We start from the raw sequence: 22,627 nt of genomic DNA, 5'->3' as shown, positions 1-22,627 counted from the left end.
GTTTCAAAGCCTTTTCAGACTGGTGAGTTCTTCCTAAGCCAGATGGTATGTTTAAGGCAAAGAACAATCATAATTCTATGGCCCACAGATTAGTTCCCACATGAAAAGTGCCAATAACCAATGCTGTCTTGTTAGTTTTATGGGTAAGACAGAGGCTAAAATGTCAATAATTATAAAAACATATTGAGCTTTTGAGATACCAGGTAACTTCTTGTTCATAATTTATTTAAACATACAATAACAACTTTAATCCATCTAGTCTGCTTCCATTTGAATGAATATTCAAACACCAGAGAAATAAAAACTGTATAGATAAAGATAAAAATTATAAGAAAATTATTATTACTATTATTTATTTATTTTGTTTTTTTTTGAGATAGGGTTTCTCTGTAGCTTGGAGCCGTTCCTAAAACTTGTTCTGTAGACCAGGCGGGCCTCAAACTCACTGAGATCTGCCTACCTCTGCCTCCTGAGTGCTGGGATTAAGCAAATTATTATTACTCTCTGTTCATATTTAAGGAAATAGGTAAGAAATTATTGATAATGTAGTGTCAATATTGACATTAAGTGTCAGATATTAATGGGGTTTGTTAAGTTGGGAACGTAGCCCTCAGCCCCTGGCGTCCATCACGGACTCCCTGGCCTGGGAGTTGTTTTGGTCTGGACTCCAAATCCCAGCATGCCAGGTCCTGACCCCTCCCCCTGAGATCAGGACCACTCCCACAGGGTATTTAAATGGGTTCCCAGAGGAGAAACAGGGTGGTTTGGGGTTTGCATGGGCTTCCTGCTGTCCTGTCTCCCCTGCCCTGCCATGTGCTCAGCCACCCAAGACCGCCTAACTTAATAAAACAATGGGCATTTTGATTTAGTTTGATTTGACCTAATTGGACTTTTTTTGTGTGCTGGCAGAGCTTCCCTTTTTTTATTTTTTCTTAACAGGGCTCTGATATGATTCTAATTGTACTGTGTGCTGATTCAGTGAACACTGTGGCAGTCTCTTGGACTTCAAGTTCTAACTAAATTTACCATTACTAGTCTCAAAGAACAGCACATGAACTAAAGACAGAAATGGCTGTATGACAGGATTAGAAGAGTTCTAAAGAAAGTCCCCATGGGAATGAGACATGCAAAGGCTGAAGCACCCTACACTACGACCTTCTAAAAGGGATTGTATTACATGTATATATGCATATCGATATTATGTGATTTTGTGTAGGTAAATAATACGATTTCAGTTCCAAAATAAAAACTGTGGTATGAGCCTACTTTTAAAAAAAGGCCAGTGAGTCAGGCAATAGTGGCTCACGCTTTAATCCCAGCACTCAGGAGGCAAAGGCAGGTGGATCTCAGTGAGTTTGAGGCCAGCCTGGTCTACAAAGCAAGTTCTAGGACAGCCAGGACAGTTACACAGAAAAACCCTGTCAAAAAAAAGAAAGAAAAGAAAAGAAAAAAAAGGCCAGTGAGGTGGCTCAGAGGGCAAAGGTGCTCACCAACAAGCCTAACACAGAAGTTTGTCTCTGGAACAGTGAAGGGAGATAACTCTAGAAAGAGAAACTCCCTTAGCACCAAGAAGTTAAACATTTTTATACAAGCAAAAGAAAAGCTAAAGAAAAAATGTTAAAAAAAATAGAGATATGATATTTATCAAGTTTTTAGTCTTTACGGTTTATGGTATTCAAGAAGACTTTCTAGAGGAAAATTCTTTAGCTTTTGCCAGATAAAGAACTATGAATGAAATTCTTAAGGTTCAGTGGTTGTGAGATTGAAGCTCTGAGGACAGTGGCTTGGTACAGGCCACATCATTTCTTTCCCGTGGTGTTACACAATGTTCCTCAGAGGCAGCTGAGAGTCACTGTGGTGGAGGACTCAGATACAAATATGCTCCTGGAATTCGGATTCATGCTATTCCATAGTTAGACACAAAGCTTATGCAGGCAAGAAGGGTAAAGATAATGACTCTAGAGAAAAGCTGTCAGTGGCAGAAGAAGCTGCTTTAGGACAGTGACTAAATCCATGGTGATTCCCACCAAGCAGCCCTCTAACCTGCTGCTAATTCCAAAGGAACCCAACTGCCAACCCACCCATATGCTTCCTCGGGCATCCAGAAGACTGGAGTGCTTATTTGAGGTTTGTTTTTTCGGTAAAATAAAAATAGAAAAAAATGTAGATTGGTGAGAATTACTGACAAACTGAAATAAAGCAAAGAACTCAGGAAAACGAAAAGGAACCGGGCTTAATTTCCCAACCCCAGAGCTGCAAGTGCTCTCTAAAGACAAATCTAGAGACTTGCTCTTTCCTACACTCACAGGCTCCAGTTAATTAGAACAAGGGATAAATCAGACATTTTAGAACAGCCTTTTGAACTTGAGCTGTTTACTTACCCACACCTGTACCCTGAACCCTGTGAGGGTCACCAGTCACCACACCCCTCCCCCTCCTGGAGTTTCCTGTACTCTGAACCCTGTGAGGGTCACCAGTCACCACACCCCTCCCCCTCCTGGAATTTGATTTACCTTTCCAGCAGATGAGAGGCCCCTTTGCTAGCACACCCTGGGAGGTCCTGACTAGGTAGTACTTCAAGTGCTTCTGCTTCTTCGGCTGGGTGGTGAGCTTCAAGTTAATGTGGTTGGAAAATTCCGTGAAATATCGAAACCCCCTCTCTCCACAACCAATACAATTTCCAGAAAACCCTGAAATGGGGAAAGTCAAGGTTACTAGTGGCCTTGTACGCTGATGCACTACTTCTAAATGCAAAAAGTATAAAAATATTCATAGTCTATGAACCAAGAGTGTCTCAACTATTCAGAAATACTTCGGAAGAGGAAAGAAAATGAGGGTAAGGTTTTAGTACCCCTCACCATGTGCCCCATCTTTTCTCTTTTATTTTAAATTCTTCATATATAATTGCAAATAAACCAACGCTTGTAAACTGGTATTTTATGTTCAAAAGGATCAAGTAATTTAAGATTGCTCCAAAGCTGTTATTTAACATGAAATTCACAGTCAAATTATACTAACAGTAGAGTCATTTTTAACAGTAAGAGACTGGGAATAAATTAAATGCTACTATAACAGGATAATAGTTAAATGAAGAGTATCATGTGACAGAATTTATATAGTATATAAAGACAGGAAAATTGGGTGGGGCTGAGGAGTAAGATCAGAGATAGAATGCCTAGCTGCAGAAGACCCTGCGTCAGAGGTCCAGCACTGGGAAAGGGAAGGAGGAGGAGGAGGGAGGGAAGGGAGAGGGAGGAGGAAAGAGGGATGGAGGGAGGGAAAAGAAGAATGGAGGGAGGAAGGAGAAGAAGGAGGGAGATAGGGAGGAGGGGAAAGGGGAGGGGAAGGAAGAGGGGAAAAGAGAAAGAAATTTTTGTGCTAAAGCTCTTCAGCCTCTTCCTTTCTTTTTTCCTTCATTTTTTCAAGATAAAGTTTCTCTGTATGATAGTCCTAGCTGTCCTGGAATTTGCTTTGTAGACCAGGCTGGCCTCAAACTCACAGAGATCCGTCGACCTCTGCCTCCCAAGTGCTGGGATTAAAGGACTGAGCCACCACCACAGCCCAGCCTGTTCCTTTCTAAGAACCTGCTGGGGGCTGGGGGTGAATGCCAGACTATGATATGCCTAAATGAAAACAGCTTATGAAACTGTCACGTTATATAATGAACAAACAATAACTTTAACTTAAAATATCACTGCTTATTTTTTCATTACTTAAAAATTATGTAATCATTAATTACTTGTTGTTTATTAGTCTAAAAAAGTTTTTTAAGAGCTTCTGGGTCCTACTACTGGTTGTCTGCATGGTTCACCACAGCATCTTGTCCCTAGAGACCACAGCTTATGGGTGCATGACAAACAAGCATCTGGTCCAAGATGGGACAGTTAGAATCTCTCTTCTAGAATTTTATCTAGATGGTACTGGACCGTAGATTTGCAAAGGTTTGTAAATTGGAGCCCATATGTGGTTGGTTTCAACTACACATGAACTCTGGCTTGGGGAGAGTAAGCTGACAGGAGGGAGAGGGCCGCATGGGCAGAGCTGAGCTCCTGGACACCGCTGATCCTGTGAGAGCTAAAGACAGCTCTGTGAAATTCCCTTTTCTCTCTACTCACCTGATCTTCTTCAATCTTTTATACTGAATGTCTGAACAATCCCTTAGACTATTAAACAAAATAAGACTCTCAATGGCCTGGCTGGAGCAGATGTGACAGGAGGAAATGGAGAAAGCTGGGAGTTTAAGAAACCATGTACTGTTTTATGAAAAAATCAGCCATTTAATACAAAAAAGTCAGCTCCTTTAATACACAAAAGAAGGAAGGAGCAGTAAGACAGCGAGTTCCTTTACTCACATCTGATGAGACGAGAACACACATACTGTCATACAGAAGGATGAACAAAGGGTGAAGACAAGGATCCCTGTATCCAGTATAAAGACCGGGTATCTGTCTACAATAACTGGAAAGAAGACCACTGACAAACTGGCACAATCTTCAAACCCCTAAACCATATGTATTAACCATATATGTTATAATCGGCATATATTAACAAGGATAAAGAGAGAAAGGCCACACGAATAAAAAGAACATTTCACAATATCTCCACTGGAGAATACTAATAATGCAAAGCATTTATAAACAGGCTGCCCATCCAACCATCCAAACCTCCAACTACCCATTTATCCATCCATCCATCCATAAATACATACATACATACATATATGTAATAGTACATCTATCTGTCCATTCAACCATCCAATCTTCCATCCTTGTGTTTGTCCATCCATCCAAACAACAGATACAAAATCTGACAGTGCTTTCTATATTATGAGGTTTCCTCTAGTCATGAAGAAGAACCAGTAATGGATTATGAGACATTTTTTAGAGTTTTGAGTCAGAGCTATACCTCATCTGTTCCATTACAAGAGACTATCGTGCTTTTAAAATGTTACATATGTTTCCCAAATTGTTTTATATTACCAACGAGGCTTAAGTATATGATTGAAAGGACTATCTCTTATAATTTCCCCTCCATGTAATAGTTTAGCTTGAATTTCATTACACGGTACAGTCTGAATAACTACTATTGAATGAAGAAATTAACAAATGAGATCTTGGGTCTTCTTTGTTAATTTACTACAATTAATAAGATTTACCATTAGATTTCCGTTCTAAACTGTGTGCTAAATTTCATTTAAAGACAAAATGAATCCATGTTTGGTTCAGTGCCAGTAACAAACTTAGGGCCTCTCTCCTCATTTTTTTTTTGACAAGGTCTCATTATAAAGCACAGGGTGACCATGAACTCTTGGTCCTTCTGCTTTACTCTCCAGTGCTGGGATTATAGGTGTGTGCAACTGTGACCATTATATATTCTTGACACTTATGAAACATGAAAATGACCAGTAGATGTTAAACAATATTTGGCTCTGAACTATAATTTAAGAAGCCTTCATATAGTTCTAGTCCTTGGAAGGCAGAGGCAAGTGGATTTCTTGTGAACTCAAGGTCTACATAGTGAGTTCCAAGCCAGTCAGGGCCACACAATAAGATCTTGTCAAGAAAGGAAGAAAGGAAGGAAGGAAGAAAAAGAAAAACAGAGAGAGAGAAGAAGAGAAAGAGAAAGAGAGAAAGGAAGGAAAGAAGGGTGTGGGAGGGAAGGGACCTCTATATATTATGTTTAGGGTTACTTTCTAACTTAAGATACTATATTGATGTTTTTCAAGGCTTTCTGGTATTGTATAATTTAGATGATTGTGTAAAACTAAAATAAAAATCAACTCACAAACAATACAGCTTAATTCTTTGTCCCTTACTTTTACTTATATTTGTACTTTAAAGATATGGTTCTATCTAAATAAAAGGAATTCTGAGAACCTCTAGAAAAACAGCAGCAAAATAACATCAAAGCTTATATACCTGTCTTTTTATTGCAAAACAAATTCAAAACCAGCTAGGTGTGGTGGTGCACACCTTTAATCCAGCACTATGGAGGCAAAGCAGACCTTGATGCAGGTTCCAGGCAACCCAAGTCTACACTGTGAGATCTGTCCTGTCTTAGTTAGGGTTACTATTACCGCAGTGAAACACCATGACTCAAAGCAGGCTGGGGAGGAACGGGCTTATTCGGCTTATATTTTCACATCATGGTCCATCACTGAAGGAAGTCAGGACAGGAACCCAAACAGGGCAGGATCTCAGAGGCAGGAGCTGATACAGAGGTCATGGAGGGAGCTGCTTACTGGCTTGCTCATCATGGTTTGCTCAGCCTGCTTTCCTATAGAACCCAGGACCACCAGCCCAGAGATGTCCCCACCCCCAATGGCCTGGGCCCTCCTCACCAATTACTGATTAAGCAAATGCCCTATCCCTGGATCTTATGGGGACATTTTCGCAACTGAGGTTCCTTTCTTTCAGATGACTCTAGTTTGTGTCAAGTTGACATAAAACTAGCCAGGACACTGTCTCAGAACAAGACAATAACAAAAACAACCAAAGAAACCAAACCCACCCACCCTCTTTTTCTTATGATGTAGTACAGTTATGTTGTGAAAAAGCCAAGAATCTAAGCCAGAAAATAATTCTGAGACATTGTTATATATTTCATGGCATTTTATATATCCTGAGTTATTTTAAGTGAATTGATAAAATGAGAAGCATCTATTAGTTACCTTTCTTGTTACTGTAATAGACGGATACAGAAATAGCATAAAGGAATGGTTCATTCACGCTCATGGTTCAAGGAATGCAATTTGTCTTAAGGAAGGAAGAGGTTGGAGCAGCTCCTGGCTGGAGTATCAGCAGCGTGAGGCACCTGATTACTCTGTAGTAGCCCTCCAGCCAGGCTCCACCTCCTAAAGGTTACCTGCCTCTGAGAACAGCACTACTTAGTCGGAACCAGTGCCCAGACACAAGAGCCTGTGTGTGACATCTTGATATAAACTTTACTGAGTGACAATTTCACAGACATATGAACATTCTGATTATTATGCCACTCTCTAGTCTTCAGCCTGTTGGAGATATTTTACATTCAAACTAATCATATCTATGAGGCATTAGGTAGTACTGAAAATTTGCAAATAATTCACAAACAATTGAGAATTGACATTCGGTTCAGATCAGTGACTATAAAGAATGAATTCCACTTTATTTACTAAATGCAAGTTTTACATGTCTAATGGTGAACTGAGGTCATTACACTTGCTAAACAAACACTCTACGCTCACACCTAAAATATTAAATTCGGATAAATTGTATGCCGCTTTTTAATTTTCTCAAAAATTTTGCATGCCTAATTTTTGATAATAAAAATGTAAAATATATTTAAGTTAATGAGAGAAAAATATTTCCTCTAACTAAATTCAGGGACATACAAATAAAATTCTCTGATAATTTTCAATTAACATGTATTTCAACTCCCTTCTCCTCGGAAGAGTGTTACAGACATTAAACACTCACCTAAAAGTGCATTTTTCCCATGGTCGTCTGGTAGAAATCGCTTATCCACAGCACAGACTAGGATGTGTTCAGGAAGATTGGGAGACTTGGCCCCCACCAGGAGGAATCCTGCTGGGATGTCAATTTGCTCCATACACAGTGACACCAAACGCAAATCCTTTCCTGCTTGACAAAAGCCTGGAAATAGAAGAACAAGTAGAATTTTAGGGAAGGTACTTTCCTTATCCCCATCGGGAAGGCAGAGTTATCTATGGGAATCACTTATAAGGACTCAACACCTATGGACCCCCAACAAGAAGACTCTCCTCTCTGGTTCCATCAAGATGACAATTCATGTTTTCTGGCCCACAAGTAAGGCAATCATAAATATATAGCAAACCCTGGGAAGCGTGTATAAATGTTATATGCACATAGTAAGGTTTTACATTCTCTCTTTCTGTTTTTCTCTGTGCATGCGTGTGTGTGCGTGTGTGTGTGTGTGTGGTGTACTTACATGTGAGTGTGAATGTATGTGTTGAGGAGCCTGCAGAGGCTCAACTGTCAATTGTCTTCCTCAATTATACTCTACCTTATTTTGAGAGTCTCTCATTGGATCTGGAACTCATCAGTCTGGATAGGGTGGTGGTTATTAGTTCCAGGGGTCTATATGTATTCTCTTACTAAACCCCAGCAGAATAGGATGATGGGGGAAGCTTTGTTAACCAATCATCTTTAAGAAGTGGAACCGGAGCCCAGGAAGAAAATCTGGGACGAACCAGGTGCTCGCACTCTCTGGGTGATTCCTGAGGGACACAGCAGAACTTGGACTTCCCATTCTTGTGGCGTGAGTTTCCCCTTATAATAAGTAAAAATATAATTGTTTATCTTTAAGCTGGCCTGGTTATTTCCCGAATCGAGTTAACTAATACATGGGAGTTACAGGTTTGGGATCTGAGTGCAGGTCCTGATGCTTGGAGCAAAGCTGTGTTACCAATGGTCCATCTCCCTAGCCAAGTGTCTTTGTTTTCAATAGGAAGTCACTTCAACTGGACAAGCCCAGTCACTAAACAAGGAGCTCCCATGTCACAGCAGTAGAGACTGAAGCTGAGAGCTTGGTGACTCATCAGGGAGTGGTCAGTTAGAACTCAGAACATACTGTTTTCTAGAGAATCCAAGACGTGGCAAGTCCTTGTGTAATCCCTTTGTGATGGACTATTACATCCACTCATTAGTGCACAATTTAGAAACATGCTTCACAGGCCTAAAGATACAGAATCGAACAGAACATTTTCCTTTAAGAACTCACACAGCCAGGCGGTAGTGGCGCACCCTTTAATCCCAGCACTCAGGAGGCAGAGGCAAACGGATCTCTGTGAGTTTGATGTCAACCTGGTCAATAGAGCAAGGACAGCCAGGGCTGCAGAGAAACCTTATCTCAAAAACAAAACAAAACAACAACAAAAACCAAACAAACACGCATATGAGCATACATTGTGCTAATTAGAAGTGTGATAGTGAGTAATTCCAGATGCACCACAGAGGACAGCTACGGTCCTTTTGTAGGCATCCTAGGTGAGCATTTCCAGAGCTTGCCAGACTCTGAACACCACTCTAGACAAGCTACTTAAATAACCCACCTTTCTAGCCACCGTTGGTTGGTCCAGATGTAGGCATCTGATAAAATCGTGCCATTCAAAGATTTTGTATAGGAATTTTCAACATGGAGCTGGGGGTGAGGAGGCATGACCCAGTTTGATCTCTGTCACCTTTCTTGTTTCTTGACTTGCGTGAGAAGTCTCTTGGCAGAGACAGGAGGCTGGGCAGGTGGGGTAACAGTGACTGGATTCTGAAGCCCATCTGTGTTTGCATTTTCCAGGGTTTGGTCCTGTCATCTTTAGCTTCCAACAATTTCTTTATTTTGTCTAAGCTTGTTTCATTGGGGTTCTGTCACTTGCATCAGGAGGTTGAGAAATGCTATTTCAGAAACCCATGGAAAGTGGCAGATAAATACCTAACTGACACACACAAACCTGGGAGAACACTATCCTCATTACCCATAACACAGCTGTGAATAATTGTGTGATCTATGAGCAGTAATTCAGATCATGATTTTAACCACAAGTCAACAAATAATTGGATGCCATCAGTTAGTATATGAAAAAGGAAAAACACAAAACTCATCAAAACATTGTATAGTCCTAGGTGCATACCAATCTAACATGCTTTGAATCATCAGAAGTTAAAAGCAGGTATAATAGAATTAGAAAGATGAACAAAAGCCCACAGTGATCAAAATAATGTTGCTCAACCACTTCACACTTACAGATCCCCTTTAATGTTAATGAATATCTAGCATTCACAATGTGATACCAAAAATAACTTCCTTGACAATTGTATTTTGTTACTCAAAATGTCATTTGTTTATCAAAAATTATTAATATGCATGAGGCACGTTACTTATTCAGTTTACAATGGACTTTTTGGATCCAATGGGCACATAGGGCCCTCTAAAAAATCTGTTTCTTCTACTGCCATTAGGTGACAGAGTTCAAAGGCTTGGAAGTTGGGAATTAACAATGATGCCATTGGTGGTGTGCTGGGGAACAGTCTTTGTACACTGTAAATATGTATTACACTCATTGCTGATAAAAAGCTGATTGGCCAATGACTAGGCCCTTTTTAGGGCAGAGAGAATGCTGGGAAGAAGGATGGAGTCAGAGAAGATACCATGAGCCATAGAGTGAGCAGGATGGGAAGTACATATATGAGGTAAATGAATCTCAGGGATTAAAAGAAATGGGTTAATTTAAAATGTAAGAGTTCACATATATAAAATGAAGGACACTATAGTGCCATTTCATTTGTATGTTAATAAATAAAGCTTGCTTGAAGATCCGAAAAGTGAAACAGCCACACTGGTCAGCCTTACAGACCAGGCAGTGGTGACACACACTTTTAATCCCAGTAGTCACACTAGTTTACCATAGAAATCAGGCAGTAGTGGTGCACGCCCTTGATCCCAGAATAGAGAGGAGACAGCTCTCGGTCTCAGCTTTATTCTAAGGTTTCTTGGAGGCAGGATCACTATTTTTGGACTGAGGTTGAGGTAAGAACCAGTGCTTCCCTTTTCTAGTTGAACCCCAATATCTGTCTCTGAGTTTTTATTAATCATGTTTCAGGACACACTTCAATCTGGCAAAAGGCAACCTAAGAATGGGGTACATGGCTATGATCCATTTGGGGGCAGAAATAGACTTTTTCATCAAATTAGAAAATACTTGGGGCTGGAGAGATGAGTTGGTTAAAAGTGCTGCTGAGTTCATTTCCCAGCCCAACATAGGACCGGCTTACAATCACCTGTAACTCCAGCTCCAGGGGATTTGACACCATCTTCTGGTCTCAAGCACACAGAACCTCACACAGATATAAAGCATATACAATTTAAAATAAAACAATTTTTTTAAAATTATACAATACTGATCCAGGAAGTACTTGAAAGTATTGAAAGGAGTATCAAGATTGCTTGCCAAAGAGATTATTAGATGCTGATAAAGCTATAACACAATTTCCATAGGAAGTGGCATCCTTACTCTTAAGTATGACTTGCTTCAAGAGTTGGGACATCAACTACCTTGATAACCAGAATGGATTAAACATTGATGAGAAATTTATGACTGGCTATTAATTAAACTATCTCTAGGAGCTGCCTTTGTCACTAAGGCTGGGGAAGTGAGTCTCTTCAACTGTGACTCTATATTGAACGGAGATGGCAACCACAGCCTGTATCAATTTGCAAAATTACTGCAATGTGGTTAGAACATTATGTGGTAGAACCTTGAAGTTGGGGTTGGAGGGATGGCTTGCGGTTGAGAGTACTTGCTGCTCTTGCAGAGGATCACAGTTTGGTTCCCAGCACCCATGCTGTGTGACTCACAACTGTCTGTGACTCCAGCTCCAGGGATCCAACTGGCCTCTGTGACCTCATGTGCACATATTAACATGCAAACACACATTTTAAAAACAAAATAAATCTTAAAAGAACCAAACCTAACCTTAAGGTCACCATTACATTGTTGCTTAGCAAGTAGCTCTTATAAATTCAGGGATTAAAATTAAAATTATAATTCCTAAGTCTAAGACACTTAGGAATTATATGCAAAATTTATTTTTAAAAGTTTATTATTATTATTGTATATGTGTGTGATGTGGGGGTGTGCATGTGTCACAGCAGGTACATGGAAGCTATGAAAGCTGGGAACCTCAGGCAGACACAGGAAGGTAGTTCTGCTAATTCATCCAAATGTGCTCATGGGTATACGAAGCTGAATTTCTTGCCCTTACTCACTCAGATATTCCCTTCATAAGGAGCCGCTGGCAGCTGACGGCTGCTGGGAGAGGGAGAGTCTGTCTTTTGCTAGTGTGTTCTCATTGCTAGGTTTCCCATGCTCCAGTGTGCGGCTTCATGCAATGCACATACGTAAAGCACTAACTGGATGAAGTGGGTTGCCAGAGAAAAAAAAGACATGAAGTTGGGAGTGGGACACTTTGGGGAAACTGGAAAAGGGAGATGGGAAAGTGGACACAATTGTATATCATTGTGTATATATATATGAAGTTCAAGAATAAAGACAGCTATAATTTTAAAATTACAAAATTAGAATTAAGAATGTACTTTAGTAGTAGTACCTAACATGTGCAAGGTTCTAGTTCAATTCCTAGTAACACATAGACACACACACAAACATGCATACACACCGATATACATAAACACACACACACACATATACAGAAATCAGTGAGATTATATAAATGCACCAATATGATTTTAGACATCAAAAAATTAATGTTTGCTTTCTTTTATTTGAAGCTCACTATGTAGCTCTGACTGGCCTAGAACTTGCTACATAGATCAGGCTGGCCTTGAGCTCACAGAGATCCACCTGTCTTTGCCTCACAAGCACTAAAAATTAATGTTATAAAGATTAGAAAATAGTAATTATGACTCAGCCTAAATTTTATCACACAGAGCAAAAATACAAAAATTGTGGAAATAAATTTCTATATTCCTTAATCTCCAATCATACAAATTCCATAACTTCGGCATCAAATGTAGTTTTGGAAGCCAGGAATATAGTTCGATGGGAGAGTGCTTGCCTAGTATGCAAGTCCTGGTTCTACAGCCAGAATGGGAGAGGAGTGGAAGAGTAGAGTTTAGATTGTTTTTTAAATGCTGAAAACATTTAAATCTATTTGTCTCTTCTAAAACAAAGTATAATCTTTTATTTTTGAATTTTCAACAACACAATTTTTTATTCTCCAACTTAAAGCTAATTAAACTACAACTATTAAATTATAAACTGTAGACAGTTGTTGTATAGCATAAATATCAAAACATATGTTACTATACTGGTCAGTCTCCAATAAATGTTTTTTACTTAGAGCTAAAATTTCTATCATATGCCCTGCAATGATGGAATTATTTCAAAATGCTCGAGGAGTTCAAAAGTGTAATTTTTTTTGATTTTTCAAGATAGGGTTTCTCTGTAGCTTTGGGCCTGTTCTGGAACTAGCTCTGTAGAGCAGGCTGGCCTCGAACTCACAGAGATCCATCTACCTCTGCCTCACAAGTTCTGGGATTAAAGGCATGTGTCACCACCACCAGGCCTCAAAAGTGTCTTACTAAAAGAGATTTGTGACTTGTAAAGAATGGGGGACTCTAAAAATTCTAATCTCCCAGTATGCAAATGAGAGAAAGGTTCAGGAAGGTTAACCAAATGTCCAAGGCCAAACAGCCATAAACCAACAACCTGATCTCTAACTCCAATCTCCACACCGCTCTCTGGCCATAAAGGCACATGCCAAAAATTCTACAACTCTGAATACTAAGTCTGCAAGACCTTGAATTTCAAGACCAGCCTGGGGTAGAGAGTGAGAATCGATCTCACAACCAAATAAAAAAGGAAAACCAAAACCAAAATCAACAACAGCACCACCAGATCCCAGAAAAAGGTTGGCTGAAGAGATGACTCCATTGTAAAGAGCACTTGCTGCTCTTTTAGAGGACCCCAGCTTGGACGCCAGTACCTACATGCCAGCTCCTGGAGGAATCTGATGCCTTCTTCTGGCCTCTTTGGGCAGCAGTACTCATGTGGGGACACACACACACACACACACACACACACATACATGTCAACAAAAATTAAATAGATCATAAAAACCAACAACAACCAAAACCAGCAAGCACTTCTGACTTGTCTATGCTTCCTCCAACTCCAGTACAACCCAGGACACCACACTAGAACCTCTTCCTTGCTTGTTTTTTGTCAATCTTATCTCTTGTTTTCACTGTGCCTGTTTTAAGCTAAATTCTGTGGAGCATTTGATATAACATCCCTTGTCAACTATGACTATGGCACTATCTACCTATCTCATATTCACTGATGAATCCTTAAAATACAAGGTTTTAGCTATGAGTGCTGGCACCCAACTTTCATGCCAGCTACTCAGCAGGCTGAGGATGTTGAGAACTAAGAGTTTGTCAGTCTGGAAAGTTTTTACAAACCACAAAATGTTCTATGTTTAGAATATAATGTTTCTTTTTTCTTCTCTGCATCCCCCTCAGTAGGCCAAAGGTCCACGTCAGGTGTCTTCTTCAATTCTAATCTCCACCCTATCCTTCTAAGATAGGGTCTCTCACAGAACCTGGATTCACTAATGGAAATGTGTGCCCACCTAAGTCTCACTCTTTCACTGTGGGTGCTGAGAATCTGAACAGCTCCGTCTCCACTGACAGAGCCAGCTCCCCAGTCCAGAGAGTGACTCTTGTGGTGAGACTTCTCTCATGGCAAGGTGGGTGAGGGCAAACTACTGTTTTAGCCCCTGACTAAACAGCGTTGAGAAGGCATAATGTTGGTAGGAGGCTGCTTGTTGGTCCCCGCTGCCTGGCTAGTTTAGTCCCAAAATAACCACACAGAAACTGTATTAATTAAAACACTGCTTGGCCCATTAGCTCTAACTTCTTATTGGCTAACTCTTACATCTTAGTTTAACCCATTTCTATTAATCTGTGTATCGCCACATGCTTATGGGCTAAGTTTTGGCAGCATGTCTTACTCTGGCAGCAGATCCATGGCATCTCCCTGTCTCCGCCCTTCTTCCTCCCAGCATTCAGTTCAGTCCTCTCCACCCACCTAAGTTCTGCCCTATCAGACCAAGGCAGTTTCTTTATTCGTTAACCAATACAAGCAATACAGACAGAAGGACCTCCCACACCAGCACAACATGGAGAGTGCCCACAGAAAGTATGGTATTTTTAAATGAAAGAATTATTATTTCAGAGTCATTTCTGGGGCACAATGGGAACTATGTAACTCATTGAAACGAAGAAGCATGAACAGTTTTTAGTATGGCAGACTTGGGGATTCCCATTTAGGGTGGGACGATAGAGGTCAAAAATAATAATCATTAAACAATAAATGGACTCTTTAAGAAGCATACTTTCTAGTCTTCTTGGTTAAAAACATTGGTACCTGAGACAATGGAAAGATAAAATGTGGAGGATGGTCTGTGAAAAGGGTGCAAGAACCAATGAAAAGAGCTTCCACGTCTGAAACGAAAACTCTTTAAATAATACTCGGCAGTCTTGTGTATAACACAAACCAGAAAATAAATATCGACAAGGTTAGATATAAATATCTGAACGAATTAAAAAAGGTGGAGAAGAAATGGATATCAATGAGGTAAAAACTTCAAATAAATATATGTTGCTTCTTTGTCCTCAGTTATGCATACATAAATTCCACCTCTGGGATCCTCATCTAGTCTCTGAGTCATCAGAAGAAAAACAAACTCTTTGAATAAAGAAATTTTTTACAAGATCTTTGATTAATATTCTAAAATTGCCAGGGCCATCAAACCCAGGAATAAAACCTATGAAAATGTCACACCTAAGAGGAACCTAAAAAGATAAGCTAAACCTGTGTAATTTTTTGATAGGACCCTGGCTCAGAAAAGGACATTGGATAAAAGCAAGGAGCCAAAGCAAACCATAGACTTGTTAAAGCTCATAAAAGTATCTGAGCAATAACTCACTTACTAGACCACATGTGCTTCCTGTGCTACGCTGGTCACGGAAGAAACTGCCTATGTATAGAAATGGAACTTGAGGCTTCACTTTCTACAAACATAAAGGTACTCCAAAAAAGTACTCTTGAAATACTTTTCTTCAAGCTACTTGCCAACACAGCCTCAGGCAATTTAATTAAAAAGAAAGAATGGAGCGGAAAGAGAAAGCTACACTGAGCACGGGGTCAGGAGGGAGTCAGTTTATGGCCAAAGACGCCACAGAATTAAGAGAAAAGTTACTTAATTCAGTTTGTAGTTAGCCTAAAGATTCTGAAGTTCCCCTGCCAAGGACCTGGTGTTTGACTATAAACATCTCCTGAATATTTCCCCAAATTCCCATTGTCAGGGGTTAGCACAGCTAATTAAACTCACTATAGATCAGAGATTTCCAAAGAAAGAAAAAAAAATATTATGTTAGCTCTTAACATAATATGTCTATTTTTTTTAACTGAAAATAAACTGTGCCTATAAGGAGTGGTTAACTACAGAATCCATGAAATGTGACTGGATTTCCGGACCAACAAATCTCAGGATCCCTCATAGCAGGCAGATAACTCTGAAAGGCTAATATGACCATGCCTCAGAGACCACTAGACCGCCTCAGGGCACCCTCTGGAAGGCTCCAGGCTGCTGCTGCGCACAGGGAGGGAAGATGGTTGCTTATATGGGTGGACAACTTGCTTTGCAAACTTGCTCAGGGAATAAGTTCATCTGAGAACAATAATGGAAGGCTGCTCTCCCACCAACGCTCTTTTGAGACAAATGATTTTAATTAAAATGGTGGTGGTGATAACAGAGAACCCTTCTATATAAACTTCATCTGCATTTTCTTAAGAAAATGGCCCGGGTTTTCACTTCATAGAAAGGGATTTGCATTCTCCAATTATCTCCAACTTGAAGGCACCAGAGTAAATAAAAAGGGGAAAGGGACATTTACTGACACAGCAGCAAACCCAACTGAAGTAATGAAAACAGCTCTCAGAGGCCCCAATCTGGCTGCTCTTCACCTGCGTAGACAATCAACTGCTTCCCAGCAGGATAGAAACCTGCTCTAGTTCAATGATTTACATAAGAAATTAGCAAGGAAAATTTCCCTATGAATGGCAACCTCTCAGATGTTAAGTTCCTGCTTATCTAAATTGCCTCTAAAAATAGCCTTAGAGTCCCCCCAAACCTTAGGCAAACAGGGGACTGGGACTGGAAGGTGGTGTTCTCAAACAAGGCCACAGTCATTCTGTTCCCTGGGTCTCAGTGCTGCTTGTGTAAGCACATCTTCAGGGCTGCTTTCCTTCTGAGCAGGAAGATCTTTAGAACAATTGCCAAGCGAGCAGAATTGATAACATTATGTGAAATATAAAGTACCAGGTTATAAACATCTTTTTATTTTAAATGGGAGAGTTAAGCAGGGGACAAGAGCAATAACAGTAGTTATAAGAACCGGAAGCAGTTGATGTAGGAATTTGGGTACAGAATGAATGTCTTCAGAATGTGTTGGATCTGAATCTTCTGCTTTGTTGGGGGACAGTTCTTTATTCTCAGAAAAATTGCCTGCCTTTACCTTAAAATCACCATTGCCCTTTGGGGCTGAGGCTGAGGTAAAAGGATCACTCCAAGTTCTATAGGTATGGTGTGAGTTAAAGGTCAGCCTGGGTTAGAGTGAGATCCTGACAAATATGGAGGATGCATCCTGACTTCATGGGATTCTCACTGTTATTGTTTATTTGTTTTCTTTGAGACACTATGTAGCTGTGACTATCCTAGAATACATGACATGGTATATGTCAAGCTGTCCTCAAACTCACAGAGATCCACCCCTCTGCCTCCCAAGTGTTGGAATTAAAGGTGTATTATTGTTAGGCCGTCAAGTTTATAATTTGGTACCTGCAAAATACCTTTCCAAAATACCTGGCTATAAATAACATCACTGCTGAACTGAAAACATACTCCAGGTCCAGAAGAACAGGGAAAACCTCCTTCCCATACTCTAGTTCTATTTAGTTATTTAAATGGAGACTGCTCTTTCATTTCTGCTGTCCAGACCTGAACAATCACACAGAAATTGTATTAATTGTAACACTGCTTGGCCAATATCTTAGATGTATTCCTACCTAGCTCTTGTATCTTAAATTAACCTACTTCTATTAATCTGTGTATTGCCACGAGGCTGTGACTTACCGGAAAGTTCTGGCATCTTTCTCCTTTGGCAGCTACCTGGCATATCTTTGACTCTGCCTACTCTCTCTATCTATCTCTTCCAGCCTGGCTATATTCTGCCCTGCCATAGGCCAAAGCAGCTTTATTCATTAACCAATAAAAGCAACATGTATACAGAAGGACATCCCACATCAAATTATCACATGTAATTAGATTCTCAGTGAGACACCATCATTTTAAGAACTATTCAATGTTATTTGTTACTGGAGGATCTCAATTGAAGAAAACGTAACAAGAATACAAATCAAGTAAACAGCAACACACAGCTTCACTGTCCATATCCCCATGGGTTTAAAGGCATACGGCACACCAGTAATGAGTAAACTCTGTGCATCATATTAAGTCTGAGCAAAAGGGTCAACCACATGTGAAAGCAAACCCATAGAAGTGATGTGTCGTGAGCAGGCCTAACATGAAGAACACAATGGATACTTGTGAACCACAGGAGAATTCTTTAGGTCTCTTTTCCCTCCCTCTAACTAGAGGAGCTGGAGTCCTCTATGGGTTGTTAGATTCTCAGGGAAGTAGGAGATCAAAAGAAAATACATTTCCAAACAAGGCCAACTATTTTTCTGGCTTCATCTAGGAAAATAAGGCTTTAATTTATATCAAATGACTTTTTCTCCAAGCTTTGTCAGGAAACTGTCCTGAGATCTGGAACCTTTTTCTTTCTCCCCTCCCTGTCTCCTCAAGGTTTTCATGCTCTGACACCATGCAGGCTAATATCAGTCAGCTGGAATATAAAACCACACTCCATATACTAATTAGGTGGGCGATCAGAACACAGCCGCTAGGTAAGGGGAAGAAGGCAGATTTTAAGTTGGGATATCACTGAAACCACAGAACAATAAAAGCATTAGAAACCATGGTTTCCTTATTTAAAATGTGGTTAAAAGTGTGGTGGGATATAAAGCTGACCTGCACAAGCAGAGTGAGAGCATCAGCTGGCGTGGTGCACACCTTTAACCGCATCACTTGGGAGGCAGAGGCACGTAAATAAATCTCTGTGAGCTGGTGCCAGTATGTTCTATATACTGAATTCCAGGCCAGCCCACACTACATAATGAGACCCAGTCTCAAAAAACTGAGGGGGTAAGGGAAGGATGGGGGGTAGAGAGAAAGAGAGAGAGAATCAAATTACTTACATTTTATACTGTGTAACCAGATTTTACATTTATAATATTTATAAAGGATTTATATTTTACCTCAGCACTCAGTGAGTATAGCTGTAGGACCAGTGAGATGACTGTCAGCAAGCATGACATCTGAGTTTGATCCCTGGCATCCCCAGGGTGGAAGCAGAGAGCCTATTCCTGCAAGCTGTCCTTTGATCCGTGTGGTTACCATGGTTTATAAGCACCACACAATATGTAACACACACGAGACATAAATAATAAGAATATTCTAGGTAGATATAGAGTCAGGGCATCTAGAATATCTATTACTATCTTGGAAGTGAACTAAAAGGAGGAGAAAGCCAAAACATTTTTTTAAATAAAAGCTCATGGGAGCGTAAACTCTTAGTGTACTGGAGAAGCCTTGACCTTTGCCTGGACTTGTATCTGCACAGATCTTTAGTTCAGCTGTGATCCTTACTCTCCTCATTTACAAGAGGGGCTATTTCCTGCAGACAACTGTTGTGAGCTTTCAAGAGTCCATAGGGGTGAGGAGATTGTGTGATATTTTGGTTGCATTCTGACAATAAAGTTTGCTTTGAATCAGAGGGCAGTGCTAGGTACTAGCTGACCAAAATTAACCATAAGGACTAAATAAAGATAGAGAGACAGGAAGTAGTAGGGCGGGGCTTAGAGAGGGTTTCATCTCCTTTGGATGGAGGAATGACAGAGATAGGTCACTGGTCACTTCTCCACTCCTTCTCTGATCTATTACCCTGATATCTGACTGGTAAAGAGTAATTAGATAAATGCATCAGGATATAGCCACTCATTCCTTCCAACAGTGACTGGTATTCCAAACAGGCCAGATGAAATTGCAACACAAATCTGAAAGAATTCAGAGGTGCAAACCTACCATCGGTAGTGCAAGATCCTTCTGGGGCTGGCTTTTGTGAATAGGGAATTGGTGGGCTGTTTGAGTCAGACATTTCTTCTTCATCTTCATCATCTTCCATTTCATTAATTGCTATGTTGTTAGAAAAATCCAGGCTGCCATTTTGAGTGTAGCGGTGTACTAGATCTTTATCTAGGTCTTCCACCTTGGGTTTGACATCTGGGTAAGCAAAGAAATCAATGCAAATTTAATTTTTAAGAAGAATGTTTATGGAGAAAATATTATAAGAGAAATTTATAAAGTTATTTTTGGGGAGTGTAAGATTAGCAGGATTTGGAATTCCCGCTTCTTTGAAAGGGGTCTAGAAATGCCTGCAATTGAGAACTTACCTGCAGATGAGAAAGGGTGTTGATCTGGGTCCAAGTAGAGCTGGGAAAAGATTGGCCGTGGCACAACACTGCTGCATCTGAGCGAGGCCTCTATGGAATTGTGTAGAGCTTCCTCAAATCTAGCCGATTTCAGTTGCCCAGCATATGAATTCCCCATGGTCTGTACCAGCACATCCCAAAGAAAAAGAGGAAGTAAAAAACTGTGTGAGACGTTTATATCCTAAAATTACAGGTATGGGGCTAGAGAGATGGCTTCGCTGTTAAGAGTACTGGTTGCTCTTGTAGAGGACCCGGGTTTGTTTCCTAGTACTCACATGGTGGCTCATAGCCATCTGTAGCTCCACATCCAGGGAACCTGAGGCCCTCTTCTGGCCTCCATGGGCACTGCACATACATTCATGCAGGTAAAATACTCATATACATAAAATAAAAATAATCAAAAAAATTTAAATTGATGTCTGGCAAATATAAACTATATTTATATAGTTATGTGAACTGTATGAAATGTATTCTTAAATCTAGCTGGCAAGATGGCTCAGTGGGTAAAGTTGGTTGCTATCACATGGAACCACATGATAAAAGATCCTTAGACTTCCACATGTGTGCTGTGTCATACACAGGGCAGCACACGGTACATATGCATGTGTGTGCACGCACACACACACTTTAAAAAAGAAGAGAAAAGAAATTATATTTAAAGAAAAAGAAATCTATTGCAAGTTACTTGTTACATTGCTTGTGATTTTGGTCTTTACCATCAAGGCCCATGCCAGCTCCTTCAGAAGATCTCACAGTTCAATAGCAATAAATGTTTTAGATTCAGCCTCAATTTCCCTGTCAGTTATAAAGCCTAGCCTGCTGAACAATGACAACACACCTTTCACTCACAGCTGTGGTGTGGGACAAATGTCTATATTCTGTCAATTATATTTTAAATAAATGCTGATTGGCCAGTAGCCAAGCAGGAAGTATAAGTGGGGCAACCAGACAGGAAGTAGAGGCGGGTCAATGAGACAGGAGTATTCTGGGAAGAAGGAAGCTCTTTCTGCAGTTGTGAGCCTGCCACAGAAGAAGCAAGATGTGACTGCCTTGCTGAAAAAGGTACCGAGTCATGTGACTAGCATAGACAAAAATAATGGGCTAATATAAGTTATAAGAATTGATAAGAAGCCTGAACTAATGGGCCAATCAGTTTATAGTTAATGTAGACCTCTGTGTGATTTCTTTGGGACTTAACAATTATGGGAACCAGGTTGGACAGAAAACTCAGACAACACAGTTGGGCTCCCACAACCATAGATCAGCTCTTTCAGCAACTACAGAGTAAATATTTAACCACTGTTCCCTCTAAGGCCTAGTCCCCTAGGGGAGGAAAAGATTCCTGGAGAAAAAAAATGAAAGTTCTATGTTACAAACCAATTTTCTAAACCAAGGTCTGTGTCACTTATCTCAAGAACTCATTTCTGGGATGTTACCCTTTATCTATGTAAAAATCATTGCTTCTTTTGTTTCATCTGAATGTCTTCTTCAGTATCCTTCAAAAATACATTTGAAGTCAGAGCCTATATATACTTCTAACCACTAGTATTTGTGTAGTGTTCTGTAGCCACAAAAATTTGTATAATAATGATAATAATCAGAATTTATTGAGTGCTAACTAGTGGTTTGACCAATAATTTCCAAATGGTCCAGGAGCCCCATCACCTTTCCAGTGGCCCGTGAGGTAAAACAGCATCAGAGCTAAAGAGATGGCGGAGGGGTTAAGAGAGTGCTTGCACAGCGCCCACATGATGGCTGTAACCCTAGCTCCAGGGTCTTTCCGTCTTCTGGCAGGCAAACATGTAGTATGCAGACAAAATACTCAGACATATAAGATAAAATAAGCATTAATTTTTTTCAAACTATGATAAGAAAATGTGTTTGCTTTATTTTTTAAAAAAATCCCCCATTCTTTCACATATACATGATGAAACTTTCTAGAATTTGAATAATGTGTGCTATTATAACTGACTGAAGAAGCAGATAAGTTACTATTATATCTTTTCTTTGAGAAAAAAAAGTTTTTTTGAAAAAGAGAAGGCAATTGAATACATATGATGTGAAAGCAGAAGGCCAGATGTTTATGGGGAGGAAGGGGGCCAGGCAGCAAGGGGCAGGAATGAGGATGAAGGAGGACAGTAGGGAGGGGTACAGAAAAGAACAGAGGGTCATGAAACACACACACACACTCAAAAAAGCCAAGCCATAACAAAACCCAGTACTTTGTATGCAAACTTGAAAACGTCTTTTTTTTTTTTTTTTTTTTTTTTTTTTTTGGAGACAGGGTTTCTCTGTGTAGCCCGGTTGTCCTGGAACTTGCTCTTCCTGAGTGCTGGGATTAAAGGAGTGTACCACTACCACCCAATCTAACTTAAAAACTAATAAAAAGAAAAAATGTTCTTACACACGCACACA

The 22,627-nt window shown here is 40.1% G+C and overlaps 1 protein-coding gene across 1 annotated transcript in view; it reads right to left on the bottom strand.

Moving 5' to 3' along the window:
• The window catches only part of LOC121443342 (GREB1-like protein), a 253,801-nt gene that overhangs the window by 96,352 nt on the left and 134,822 nt on the right, over positions 1–22,627 (bottom strand). Inside the window, exons 3-6 of the mRNA XM_041645069.1 lie at positions 20,174–20,333; positions 19,806–20,003; positions 7,458–7,634; positions 2,514–2,690 (exon numbers count right to left, since the gene is read on the bottom strand). Coding sequence (XP_041501003.1) covers positions 2,514–2,690; positions 7,458–7,634; positions 19,806–20,003; positions 20,174–20,330 — 709 coding nt within the window. The 5' untranslated portion in view covers positions 20,331–20,333. The remainder of the gene's footprint in view (positions 1–2,513; positions 2,691–7,457; positions 7,635–19,805; positions 20,004–20,173; positions 20,334–22,627) is intronic.

Source organism: Microtus oregoni, unplaced genomic scaffold (genome assembly GCF_018167655.1).
Source record: "Microtus oregoni isolate MIOR12 unplaced genomic scaffold, Mior012 000105F_ref0000443, whole genome shotgun sequence".
NCBI lineage: Eukaryota > Metazoa > Chordata > Mammalia > Rodentia > Cricetidae > Microtus > Microtus oregoni.
This window is presented reverse-complemented; position numbering and strand designations above follow the sequence as displayed.